This window comes from Sinohyriopsis cumingii, chromosome 16 (genome assembly GCF_028554795.1).
Source record: "Sinohyriopsis cumingii isolate HCF-2022 chromosome 16, ASM2855479v2, whole genome shotgun sequence".
NCBI lineage: Eukaryota > Metazoa > Mollusca > Bivalvia > Unionida > Unionidae > Sinohyriopsis > Sinohyriopsis cumingii.
Window position 1 is genome coordinate 93,691,206 of NC_142976.1, and position 13,758 is coordinate 93,704,963.

The 13,758-nt window shown below is 35.0% G+C and overlaps 1 protein-coding gene across 1 annotated transcript in view; it reads left to right on the forward strand.

Annotated features, from left to right (window-relative positions):
- LOC149781008 (insulin-like growth factor 2 mRNA-binding protein 2) overlaps positions 1-13,504 on the forward strand; it is a 78,427-nt gene extending 64,923 nt beyond the window's left edge. The window contains exon 18 of the mRNA XM_089938121.1: positions 5,552-13,504. Within this exon, the coding sequence (XP_089794247.1) occupies positions 5,552-5,773 (222 nt within the window). The 3' untranslated portion in view covers positions 5,774-13,504. The remainder of the gene's footprint in view (positions 1-5,551) is intronic.
- The last annotated feature ends 254 nt before the right edge of the window (positions 13,505-13,758 follow it).

The window sequence follows — 13,758 nt, forward strand, 5'->3', positions numbered from 1 at the left end:
TTTCTTGTTCAGGATTTCTGCAGTGACACCATTGGGCCTTTCGCAAAACCTAGAGCAATCTGCACTAATGCCATCTCAGAATTTCATATGTATTGCGATGAATTTCCTCAAGTATAGTGGATTGCTCCATGTTACACAAGACATAATCCTGTTGCACTTGGAACAAAGCTAAACATGCTCCCCTTTTACATTTCCCCAGTCTCAAATCAAAAAAGGGCTTTGGTTGAAGATGCTTTCTTCCTGAAGTGATAACCTGTTCAATTATGCTTCCCACTGTCCAGTGTTCCACAAAGTCTGGATCTCCACAGTTCAGCTCCTTTTTGATAGCCCCTCTGTGACCCCAATAGTTGACAGACATCTTCATGCTTGATTCTTCTCAAGTGATGATCATCAATGACAAGTTTTCAAGAAAAGTTGCTGAGTGTGTTGTTCGGGTCGAGAAATTTTCCACATTGATGATCAGATTTTCAGGCGGTATTGTCAGTCACTTGCCAAGAGGGACATTTGATTCATAAAGATTAAACATGTGAAGTTTGAGCCATTGATATCTCTTGGGCCATCGAACTCGTTCATGTTTTTTTTTTATTATTAAAGTTGATTTTGGGCGGTCAGAAACTACCTTCCACTCTTACTTCTGTCTGTGTTCTGTTTTATACCAGAATTTTTAAGCCATCAGCCTTCCTCTGCACTGGCAAATTCATCCACCCTCCTAATGCCCCAAAAGTACATATCCCTGAAAAAAATAAGGACTATTGTGCATGAGCCTGTGACATGAGGAGCAGACTGGGACAGTATTGTTTCTAATTCTGAACTTGAACTTGTCTAATGGATGGAATTTATTGTATGGGAGAGGGTAAATTTGGTCTTAGAAAGGTATTGCAAAACAATAGCAACAGGTAAGTATAAAATGATTGAAATTAGTGTCACATCTCCACACCCCCTTGAAACATTTTCTTAATTAAAAAAAATTAAGCAGCCTTTGAATAGCATCATTCCACATCAAATATGTTATCTCGCTTTGAAGCCTGTAGTCTACTTAATATTCATATTCTGTGCCAGGTTTCATTGCTTGTTTGTTATGGATTGCAGGTGAAAGAGATGTAGAGGGTACGTCGTGCAATAGTAAAAACCCCAGAAAAAAGACTTTCCCCTGATGCAGACACGGTAGTGGTGCAATTAAAATATTGTTAAAACTAAGTTAAAATTCAAATCACGCATTTAAATTAGTAACTGAAGCAGAACACTTTGGACAGTGAGTAGAGTAGTCATTGAAAAGATGCTGAATTTCAGTTCTCCAGGTCAGTATGTACCCGGTAGTTGGAAATCAGCAACGCGAGTGCTCTGTTGTGTGGTAAATTTTTTTGTGTACAAACTCTGATCTCTCTGGAAAGTCTACAAGTTTTTATTTCTGGTCTGGAAAAGTTCTGGAATATTTTTCTTAAAATCTGTGGCAGTAATGCCGTCTTTAGTAGAATCCTTTTTGTATATGCCTGCCATGAAGATAATCAAAACGTGTTTATTCATCTGTTGCCAATTTAAGTTTTTGCTGAATGACTCTAGCTCCATACCAGCTTCAATTAAGAAACCAGTCGATACCATTGGGTATGGAAGAATCCTATCAGTTTTGGGGTCAGAGGGTCCGTGTCAGTGAGTGACATGTGCCAAACTGTTTTGCGGCTTGCACTTGGGTTAAGAAGGAAGTCTGTTGATTTTGGGGTCCCATGAGAAAAGAATGGGTATGTGTGGCTAAAATAAGACAAGTGGTTTCAGCATAGTTGCATTACTTTGGGTAAGGAAAAATACTTTTTTGTTTTTTCTTTTTTTTTTTGTTGTAGATTAAGGACACTATGACCTGAAGATGAAACCTGATTTCAGCTGAGAAATTTCAGTTAACTACAAAAAGTGCTTCTGAGCATAGGGTCTGCATAAAATGTGCCCTTCACTGTGCAGTTCGAAGTAGTCTATGAATGTCTGACAGAACCCATGTTGACTAAAGTTGCACGATGATAGAACCATAATAGATAATATTTCACAACATATTTATGCTTATTATGAGTGGGGCATGCATTCTTGTGTACGGCTGGCCTTTAATATGTGGGTCATATCAGGAAGGGATGAATGCAAGAGAAATCAGAGGTCTTATAAACCATTTGCATCACAGATACTTGCTTGTTTGTGGTGCTCATAAACCTCTAACATTTTACAACTAATGGTTATATGATAGTCGGTCATTATCAAAGATTGATTCAGTTCAGAAGGTTATGAATTTTCATGCTTCTGCAAAAGAAATTACTTTTTTGTTGTCATCCATGGACACTGGGGTTCTTTTACATCCAGTGAAGAATCCTTTCTTTCAATATATATATATATATATATATATATATATATATATATATATATATATATATATATATATATACACACATACATACATACATATATATATATATATATATATATATAAATAATAGGACTAGGCAAAGCAGATATTGGACATGTGAGTTTTTACTGATTTGGACTGTTCTGGAAAACGAGAAAACAAGTGTGTAGTGTTGTCTTATTTATAACACCAAGAGCTCCTGATTTGGTTTGAAATGCTGACAAGTTGACAGTGTTCAGAACCCCTGTTATGATAGGGTTGCATATTATAAATCCGTGTTAAATGACAAAGTTTTGTGCATTTTCCATATCCTTGATGCTTTTGTTTTTAAATTCGGTGTGTGTGCATGTGATTAGACGTAATAGAGGTTGTGCACATAAACTATTCGTGTCCAATGAGGGTATACAAGTAAATATATTTGAACATATTAATATAATTGATGTATGTAATTAAAATATTTAGTCAAGAAAGAAATAAAAACCTGGATGATTTATGAAAATGGAAATTTGTTTTACAATCTATACAGCAAAAAATGTGAATTGACTCACATGAAAATTTTGAATTATTGACACGCACATAAAATGACGAGCACTAACGTTGGAGAAGTATGTTTGGTCAGGACACCCTGATACGGGTCACCAATCTGGAGATCTCGACCCCAACACCTGCCCTAATATTTGTGGAGGGTGGGCATTATTGCTATTTTATTTTTATTTTTATTATTATTATTATTATTATTATTATTATCATAAAGAACCAGAATCATGTTTGTGTATAAACTGAAGTTTCTTAAGAAGTCCAAAACCATTCTCAGAGCATCATCTCAGGCTGGTTGCACATCCAGGAGATGCTGTTTATGGCACATAGCTGCCAAGTGTATTTTCCATATTTGTCCCATATTTTGGACCTGAATACAGGTGTACGTTTTTTTTTGCAAAAAAGTTTTTATTTTTTTTATAAATATTTTTAAAATTCCTTGCAATTTTCAGTTTAGAACAGGCACTATGTTCCATTCTGATAGAAATGCATCGCATTATATAGGAATACAGTTCTACAATATTGGTTCATTCAAAATTGAGGCTACAATGCCTGTCTTTATCTGCCATATTGGATTTTGCAAACAGTTACTGCTGTCACTGTATCTCATTTTCGTAATATTCAACTTCTAATGTTGAATAGGAAAGCAGAATATTCAGAATTTTCTCCAGGAAAGACGTGAAAACAGAACTAGAAGGACAATTGGACATAGAACACAGTTAATTTTATTATATGATCTCTACATTTGTTTCTTAGTACTGACCTTTCCGCTGTGTGACAATCAATGCAAATCATATGTTAATCTAAAATACCTTCAAAGATGACTCCACGGTGAAGTTCTTGTCAAAGGTTGACCTGCTCTTTTTTTAGATGATTGACTGTCAACATAACAGCATGTAAACAGAACATATATTTCACTTCCGGATCATCACCAAGGCCTTATTACTCACTGTGCACTGTCGCCAAAATACATACAGACAACAACACCCTGAGCTCATATTATCAAGAATAAACAGACCTTTAAATCCCTACCAAAAATGCATAAATAAAACTCTTCTATCACCACCAAAATGAGAGAGGAAAAATGTTCTAAAAATAGACTAGAACTACATTTGTGGGTACTGAACTGGAAGTATTAATTGTGATTTAATTCCAATTGTGCCGTCTTGTTTAGATTTGTGAAACCATCTAGTAAAGGAGAATATGTTTTGCAAATTGTGTAATGCGATTTCGCTGTTGGGCATGGAGCTGCCCTTGAAATAAAGAGCACGAAAAAGCTAATAAACATCAGCTTGCTGCTTCATCATACATAACTCAGCCTGAACTTACAACGTAAATAAATACCAGAGAGAACCTAGTTGTAATTTGATTGAAATTAGGTTTTTTAAATTGTTCTTTTTCACACAGATGCAAAGAAGCCAGGGTGCACAAAAGTGCAAACCATAAAAAAGGTTTAAAGTTGTTGTTGCAATTTGAAAGAAGTGATGTGATAGAAGATGACTGGGAATCCCGGTCCTTCACTATTTCGATGACTGTGTTGTCCACAGTAGCTTTTTTTAGAATTTCTTGTTCAGGATTTCTGCAGTGACACAACTGGGCCTTTCGCAAAACATAGAGCACTCTGCACTAATGCCATCTCAGAATTTCATATATATTGCGATGAATTTTCTCGAGTATAGTGAATTGCTCCACGTTACACAAGACAGAAATCCTGTTGCACTTGGAACAAAGCTAAACATGCTCCCCATTTACATTTCCTCAGTCTCAAATCAAAAGGGACTTTGGTTGAAGATGCTTTCTTCCTGAAGTGATAATCTATTCAATTATGCCTTCCCACTGTCCAGTGTTCTAAAAAGTCTGGATCTCCACAGTTCAGCTCATTTTTGATGGCCCATCTGTGACCCACACAGCTCTCTTCTGCACAATAGTCAACAGATTTATCTTCATGCTTGATTCATCTCAAGTAATGTATTGTCAGTCACTTGCCAAGAGGGACATTTGATTCATAAAGATTAAACCCATGAAGTCTGAGCCATTGATATCTCGTGGGCTATCTGGTCAGAAACTACCTTCCACTCTTCTTTCTGTGTTCTTTTTTATACCAGAACTTTTAAGTCACCAGCCTTCCTCTGCACTGGCAAATTCATCAACTCTCCTAATGTCCCACAAGTACATGTCCCTGAAAAAAATAATGACTATTGTGCATGGGCCTGTGACATGAGGAGCAGACTGGGACAGTATTGTTTCTAATTCTGAACTTGAACTTGTCTAATGAAAAAAATAGGATGACTACTCCGCATGGGTCTGTGACATGAGGAGCAAACTGGGACAATATTGTTTCTAATTCTGAGCTTGAACTTGTCTAATGGATGGAATCTGTTGTATGGAAGAGGGTAAATTTGGTCTTAGAAAGGTATTGCAAAATAATAGCAACAGGTAAGTCTAACATGATTGAAATTAGTGTCACATCTCCCCACCCCCATGAAACATTTTCTTAATTTTAAAAAAAGTGAAGCAGCATTCTTCAAATAACATCATTCCACATCAAATATGTTATCTCGCTTTGAAGCCTGTAGTCTACTTTATATTCCTATTCTGTGCCAGGTTTCATTGCTTGTTTGTTATGAATTGCAGGTGAAGGAGATGCAGAGGGTCAGTGGTGCAATTGTAAAAACCCCAGACACAAAGACTTTCCCTGATGCAGAAGAAGTTCCAGTCACAATTATAGGTCACTTCTATGCCAGCCAGTCGGCTCAGCGCCGCATCCGTGCGTTAGTAATACAATCAGGTCAAGGCTCTAGTGGCCAAGGGCAGGGTGCAGGGAGACGACCGATGCAACAGCAAAATGGCAACTAGTTTTCTCCCACTCACTTTTTTTTTTTTTTTTTTTTTGACATTTTGTTAAGAATTTTAAAAACCAAAACTGTGTTTTCTAATTGGGCAACAATACTAAAAAAAAGTGAATTTTGTTAGTTGCTTTTTTTAATAAAAAAATTATTAAATCTGGAATTATAGGATGAAAAGTTTAATATTTGAAAAGGCATCAAAATTTTCTATTGATGAATTAATGATAGAAAAATTGTATGAAGATAACTGAAAGTATTCATGGTTTGTGGACTTGCATTTTCAACCTTATAATCAAGTTGAACAAATTTTACATGGGTAGACCATTGTTAAACTTGTATGTCATGGTCTTTTTGTATTAATATTTATTTTTGATACTTGTTGGTAATTTTTTGTTAAATTTTTTTATAACTTGTGTAGATGGGCATGGTTTTTGGCCCGTTGTTATTTCTTGGAATGAAAAAAAGAAAAAGGAAAAACTGCCAACCACAAAGTTTCTTAAAGTAGAATCCAGTAAATCAAAACCAGTAAGCTTCCATTTTGATCCTGATCGCCAGGTATTCAACTGTACAAGGTGATTTGTTAGTCCACACCAAGAAATGTTCTGTTGCTCCCAAGCACTGATGTTGGAATTAGGTGTCCTCCAACGTCATTTGTTAAAACCTATATATTATCGACTTGTGCTTGTGTTCACTGCAGGGCTAGGTGCTGTTGTTAAAATTGTTGACCCAGACTCGTTTACTGCATTGTATTGCAGGTTGAGATAAATTATCAACTATCTCTTTTCCTGTTTTAGCATGATGCAGTAACCAATTGTGGTCCCAGTTCTAATAGGTAGATCGGAACTGCATGCACAAGTAAATCTTGAAAACTGTTGCATCGTTTTTCAATCCACCCAGTTTCATGTTCAGATAGTTCTTGAAGCAACCTTGATTGTATTTATATATGGGCATTACAGCAGTCTTAGTTGCAGACAGTACAGTCATGGGGTGTTTTATTTATATCATTAAATACGGATACTGACTTCGAGGCTATTCGTCATATTCACTCGATTTGAGGTAAACATTGAAAAAAAATTCTTGCAGCCAATCAAATTTAGAATTCAGATTGCAAACCATATACACTGTAATCATAGTCATAGATGGCATTAAATATTCAGTAGCGTACTGCAGTGATTTATATGCAAATTGATCAGTACACTTGGAGTAAGTACCATCATGTGAACTCTAGTCCCTGAGAATTTTGCAGTGCTTTTGGGTGAAGTAAAACATCTGAGCTAAGGTAAAATTACTGAAGAGATTTTACAACCCAATTTATTTCAGGAAAGAACATTTACCTCAACTTGAACCAATATGGAAACTTTCTCTATGTAAGATATCCGACTTGCATGACATGCATTAAACCTGACATTTCCGACACCCAGTATAATTCCAATTTATGTTATCAAAAATGAATTGACATTGGGTCAGTGACAGTTGCTTTTGAAAGAAAGGTTTTGATGCCTTTTGACAACACTTATTATTTCCTTTTTACATTTCATGCATTGCTGATGTTGAAATCTACAGTCGATTATAAAAGATTTTCATTCCTATTAACATTGTTCTCTGTTGTGGTGAAATTGAACAACATGGAACTTCTTTAAAAAAAATGAAATTTGTGTCGACTGAACAAGTCTGCATTTAGATCCATTTAAACTTCAATGTTTGTTATTTTTCCAAGAACAGTGCAAAGAAATGTGATGAAACATTTATAACAGCATCATAAACATAAGTAAATTTGATAGATCTATCAAATAAGTAAAAATTGATGCACAGTTTCTTCCAAGGTACCACATCTAAAAGTAAATCCTGGAAAAAAGTTTAATAAAGATATTTTTATTATACCACTCGTGCAGTTCTAGATGGAACTTCATGGAATAGTGACATTTATTAAACATAATTGTCTTAATGTGAAAATACTAGAATTAGAAACATACTTTTTTCATTGTATCTTGTGAGAAGTTCTTCATGTATTTCAAAGGGAGTATCCAAAATGACTCCTATAAAAATATTTTTTCCATTTCACAAGTTAAAACTATCAACTCTTATTCTTGAAAGGTAAAAGATCAAATCGGATACCAGTATTTCATAATCTTATTCAGATTGTTGAGTACCTAAATTTTTAACGTATCAAAATTTTAATTCTATTTTGGGGGCATTACTGCCAATTTAACTTTCTGAAGTATATTGGAGACAATATTTACACCATCCATATTTGATGAAATTGAGCAATTATGGAATATTTTTCTGTTAAATTTGATTGCGTAAATAATAATGGAGTTGTTGATATTCATCCAAGTTTGACCTCGATTACAAATCTAATTGAGCGCTTGTGTTGTTCTGTTTCCTTCAGTAGTAAGATCATGGACACACTTCACTAGGATCACTCTGCTGGAAATGTTGAAGACACCTTCAAGATGCTCAAGCACACATTGTTGCTGAGATAAGACCGGTATTCAATGGTAGTCACAGTTGGATGGATATTGATACAAATAATACCACTTTGTAAATGGGTTTTACTCGTTAATGTACAGATAATGTTCATACAGTTTTGTAGTTTTTTCTGACATGTTGTGTTTGAAATTTATCATGCCAGTTTGAAATGTAAGCCCAATTATTCATGCTAAATTTCAGTCTCGCAACGTGGCAAAAACTGCTTGTATTTTTTTTTTCTTCAGATATCTTGTTACTTTACATTCATATCTGTAAATAAAGCCAAGTCTTGGTACAAGGTGAATGAATTCCATGCTGAATGAATTTAATGTGAAATTTTTTGCAAGCATAGGATCTGAAACACCTGTAAAAAGAAATCTAGTAAAAGTCGACAATTTTGTCCTTAATACATGTACACATTTTGCTAAGTAGGGTTTTTGCACAGACCTTTTGAGAAATGATAATTTAGGTAATGGAGGATATGCCAAGTGTTCATCTGTAACCCTCATGCTGTGTTTACCAAGCACCTCTGCTCTACAACCAGCTAACTGTTATCCCTGGCTTCATGTGACTCAACCAAACATACTATGCGTGTTAAATTTGAGACGTGGCTAGCATATGGTTGAACATAATTACACCTGAAGTATCGTTTGCATGCCTAGTTTTACTACATAATGCATATAGTGTCACATTGTTAATACTTCTGTTTCATCCAGTTTCTACAAAATTGTCACGTCCAGTCAAAATTTAATAAAGTTTTTTAATATTTATGGTAAAGGCAAGACAAACGAGTGGGTATGTTATCCTGGCTCCTCTGTTTTTAATCCATCAGTTAATTTACTATGAACAAGTTGAGCAGGACAGGTATGTGTAGATTTTGCTGAATGACATAAGGAAAAGTACAGAACTTGTTACATTTAGGCCAGCATGGATTTCATTCATTTTGTCCCCTAGTTAGTTCAGTGTATTTTGCAATATTGTCATATTTTCATAAATACTGTTTTTGTAAACTGGAATAATAATGATGATAAATAATCCAGATTTGTCTTCTGTGTACTAAATAAAGAACACTATTAAAATCTGTGTTGTCAAAGATCATGGTAATATATTGAATGAAGTATTGCAGCCAATCAGTTGTGTCCACTTCTATGACTGAACAGTCAATTGTGAATGTTACCCATGAATTTCAAGTTGGCCATTTTTCTGTTGTTATTTAACTGGCAGAAAAGTGGAGTAGATCTACCTGATTGAATGAAATTTGAATCCAACTGCAGAGACTGGGGAACATTTGACATGTTGGCAGGTAGGGTCTAATACAGTCTGATTTGGGGTTGACAGAGAGATCAGAAAATCTAAGTTGTGGAGTTTATCTTTTAATGCTAACCCCTGCTGTGATTGTTTCACATTCATTAGTCGGGGGTGGTGGTGGTGAAGGGTCTTTTTTCTTTCTTCTCCATTACATCAATGTCTTGCCTTGCATGCAAACACTAACATTGTTATAGTGTTGTACTACATTATAACATCATGAAACTATAATATCGTAATCCAAAACAACCTGACAGACCAGAAAAATAATCCTCAGATATCCGAGAGAATTTATTTGTGATCTCATCTTTAGGCAGATACTTGTGTTCGCAGTTCGGTCATTTTATAGCAGCAGTTATGCTAAAAATCACTGATTTGGAGAAGTGATGTAAAAGAAAAATCTTCCAAGTGTTGATTTGATAATGTAAAGATTATATAGCGTACACTTAATAACCTGTATTGGTCACAGAGATATTTCTGCATTTGCACGGTGTTTTGTGACATGTATTTATACATTTTGTCTTACTTTTGTGTCTACCTCGTATATAGGTGGTGAGGACTGTTCAATTTTATGCTTTGTGCAGATATTTCTTTTGCACTTCATGTTATTCGTCTATTTAATCTCTCCAAGACTTGGCTTTGATAGATTATAAAATTTTCTTTGTTCCTTTACAGTTGTATTGGGTTCTCTTGTTAAACACCATATCCTCAGATCAAGGTGTCTATTGTGGCTTGTAAATTAAATACTTGAATCCAGCATTTTACTTTCAGCTGTAATTTGTGTGACAGTTTTTGTAAAAATAGAAAGGCTTGGAAAAACAACTCTGTGGCCTGTGCAACCTAGTCTTCATTTTTCAGTTACAAAGATATTTTGCAGGTTTGAAATGTAGCAAGTTAGCCACATGGTTAAGACAGGTAAGGATAAATTCTGATCTGCAGTTTTGCTGTCCAGTATAAATTATGTTTCATAATTTTCCTTGATCTTATCTATTACATCTACATGCCAACTTCATTTTGCTGAAATCCGCAGGTTAACATGTTTGCAGAATGGCGATTTACTATTCTGATTGTAGTGTTAATTGTTTTGCTATTCTATATTTTTTACAAATTTTGTGTAATAGACAGTTTAGATACAAAATTGATAACCATATTGTTGTCGACGAACAGAGTTTTTACCTTAAATAACATGCACTGGAAAATGGTATTATTTCAGAGGGGCTTTATCCTTCAGTGTGGACATGCTTAGTCTGTAGGTCTGAATTCTTAATCAACTGCAATATAAAGGAAACAAAGACAGCTGTAATATCTTCATGTTTATGTTAGGTTGAGTGATGAATGGTTAAACGTTGTAGTTGTTAATAATCATTGTAGTCCTTGATAAGTGTATACTGTTTACTCCCTTGTAAGATACTAGAATACAGAGCTCTTCCAATGGCCAGTGGTGCAGTCATAGAATTAGGGGATCAGTAAAGTCAGGTGCTGTAAATGACCATACACAGCATATAGAGGTATAAATTACTAGCAAATTTGGAAGAACGTGGATGTTAAGAATGAATAATCCTCAAGTAAACAAGTTTGTATACTCCTCCACATCACTAGGTTACAATTTCCAGTTTTTGAAAATATGCAGTCATCTTAAAAGACATTCTTCTCCAGAAAATGCTAATGTCAGAATCAAGACCGTATCTTAACTCAAACTGAAGTAAATGTGTTTACAATTAATAATGGTCTGAATATTTAATCTATAATCAGAGAAATATTAGCTCTGCTTTATGTGGTTTTAAAATGTCACTGGTCAGTTAGATGATTAACTTGATTCAGGACTAAGGTCAGTTACATGACATATACATAATATACATAATGAAAAAGCCAACAAACAATACAACTTAAACCTCTTGAAGGCAATTCCAATTTAGAGTATTTTCTCGTAGATACATTTTAGACTCTCTTTTTTTTTTTTTTTAAGCATTCTCAAACTTGAGTAATGGGTTACCTGGCAAATATTTTTTCAAGTCCATATCCTCTGTATACCATGTACGGTTGCAAAACAAAACGGTTGTGGGTTAGAAATCTTTCTAGACCAGACTTGTCAGTTGCCTTGCTGTGTCTTTGGGCACGAGACTCACTCAACATTAGCCTCAGCAGTAAATACCTTTCATGTGTTGATGCAACGTTGAATACCATTCACTAAATCGATTTATTGAGTAATAATTAGCCAAGAAAATGTATGGTCTTCACCGACATTGGTGAGGAAAGTGAAAAATTCTAAAAGATATCAATGAAGGAATCTGACAGTTAGGCTTTGTAATCTGTACTTGGCAAAAATGTAATGTAACACTGATTTAGCTGACCTATAGTTGTGCCATTGGTCATAGAGGATGCAGACCTGTAGAAATTTTGTTTTGGTTTTTTTATTATTTTGTTTTGTTATGGGGTGTGTTTCACAGTGCAGGGAAAGCCAGTTCCGTTTTCCCCAGGTTCTATATAGATTAATTTTTCACCAGGCAATGACTGGCCTTTTTCATGACAGCCCAAGGTGAAAACAAGTTTTACAACTATAGGACCTGCCGTTGTTTTGCTTTCGTGCACAGTACAATGGAACTTGTTTGTTAAAAACGAAGGGAGAAGTGAAATTTGTTTGCTGCAAAAAGAATTTCATTTTAATCGAACAGGAACAATAGATTTCATAAATTGTGTAAACCTGCATCAGTACTTCTAGTTGCATCCGTATTTGCTCAATTACAAGGGTGCCACTGTATTTCATTTGGCTAATCGACATCAAATAATGCAAGTTCATGTCTTGCAACATCATAACATCAATTCAAAGCATGTTTAGGACCCACCATGTTTAAACTCCACTCCAAATCTTGAATCTCTTCTGATCAATAAAGATGCAGGATTTGTACATTTCGAGTAAGGATGAACATTTATTGCTTGAAATGTTGTGTGAAGCTTTATGATGGAGGAGCCAGTTGTAATTTTCAATACAGATAACATAAATACAAATGTCTTTTTTAGGTATTGAACATGTATGGCTTGTTATCACATAATCCTAATAAACTTTATCCTGTTGTATTCTGAGAAAGTTGTACACACATACAGATAGTTCAAGATTTAATTTCTAAAGATACCAGAAACATCAAACATTTGCAGGCCCAGAACTAGTTCTGTATACATTACTGGCAGATTTTTAGAAACTGATTGCTTGCTGTGCTTGGGGATGTGTATTAATGAAGGATTATACACAATATTTTTAATGCACTTCTCGCTATCTATATTTGAATGTTGAATTATGCCTCCTTAGTTTTCCTTCACAGACTTGATTATCAATTTCCGATTTTGCGGATGTAGTGATAATAAAGGATGTGTTAAAAACACAACTTGGAAAACCATGTTTTGACTTGCTGTAAAGACGTCTGTGCAGAATAACTTTAACATATTTAAAGTTTATTCTATATGGTTAAACGGGTATTTTTTTTCTTTCAAAAATGTAAAGAAAAAATCTTGCCAGGGTGAAGTAAAGGAAAGTGGGTATACTAGTCATGCATGTCCATTAAATGTTCCAAATCTTACTGTCAACCAAACAAACTTCACCAAGGATTAACTGAGACACATGACATTCTGCAGTATGAAATGCATTCCATCCTTGTAGGTATGATCGGCACAGTTTGTAATTCTGTGTTGAATCCACTTCATGTCACTTAAAATTTTTGTCACTTTTCATTTGTTTAAGCATACATTGCAGTTCTGCCTGTATTGCATGTACCAGTTTTGTACTTTTGCTCTTACAATAATGAAGGAATGGTAGTAAATGGTACTAAGATTGGCTAACAGTAAATGCCACTGTTGTAACCCCATCAGGACATGAGAAGTTTTTATGCTGCCATTACAGCCTGTTGGTCTTGGGGCTGTATAGTTAGCAATGCCATCTCCTTTTCTACCATGAATAAACAAGCATTCTAGTTCACACTGTTGTTTGTGTTTCCTTCCCTGTTTCAAGCTTCCATCTTTTTACAAACGACATTGCCAGTAGGTTTATTGTCCCACTTACAGTTGACAAAATAGATTTTATTGTTCCACCTTCTTGGTTAACAGGGTCAGACAGATATATCACTTTTCCTACCATTGGCTTTAGTTTTGTTTGCACTACTTGTCATACACCCAAAGAGTTGTCCATCATTTTTCACAAGTTCATTATAGCTGCTAGCAGCAGAGAGGGTG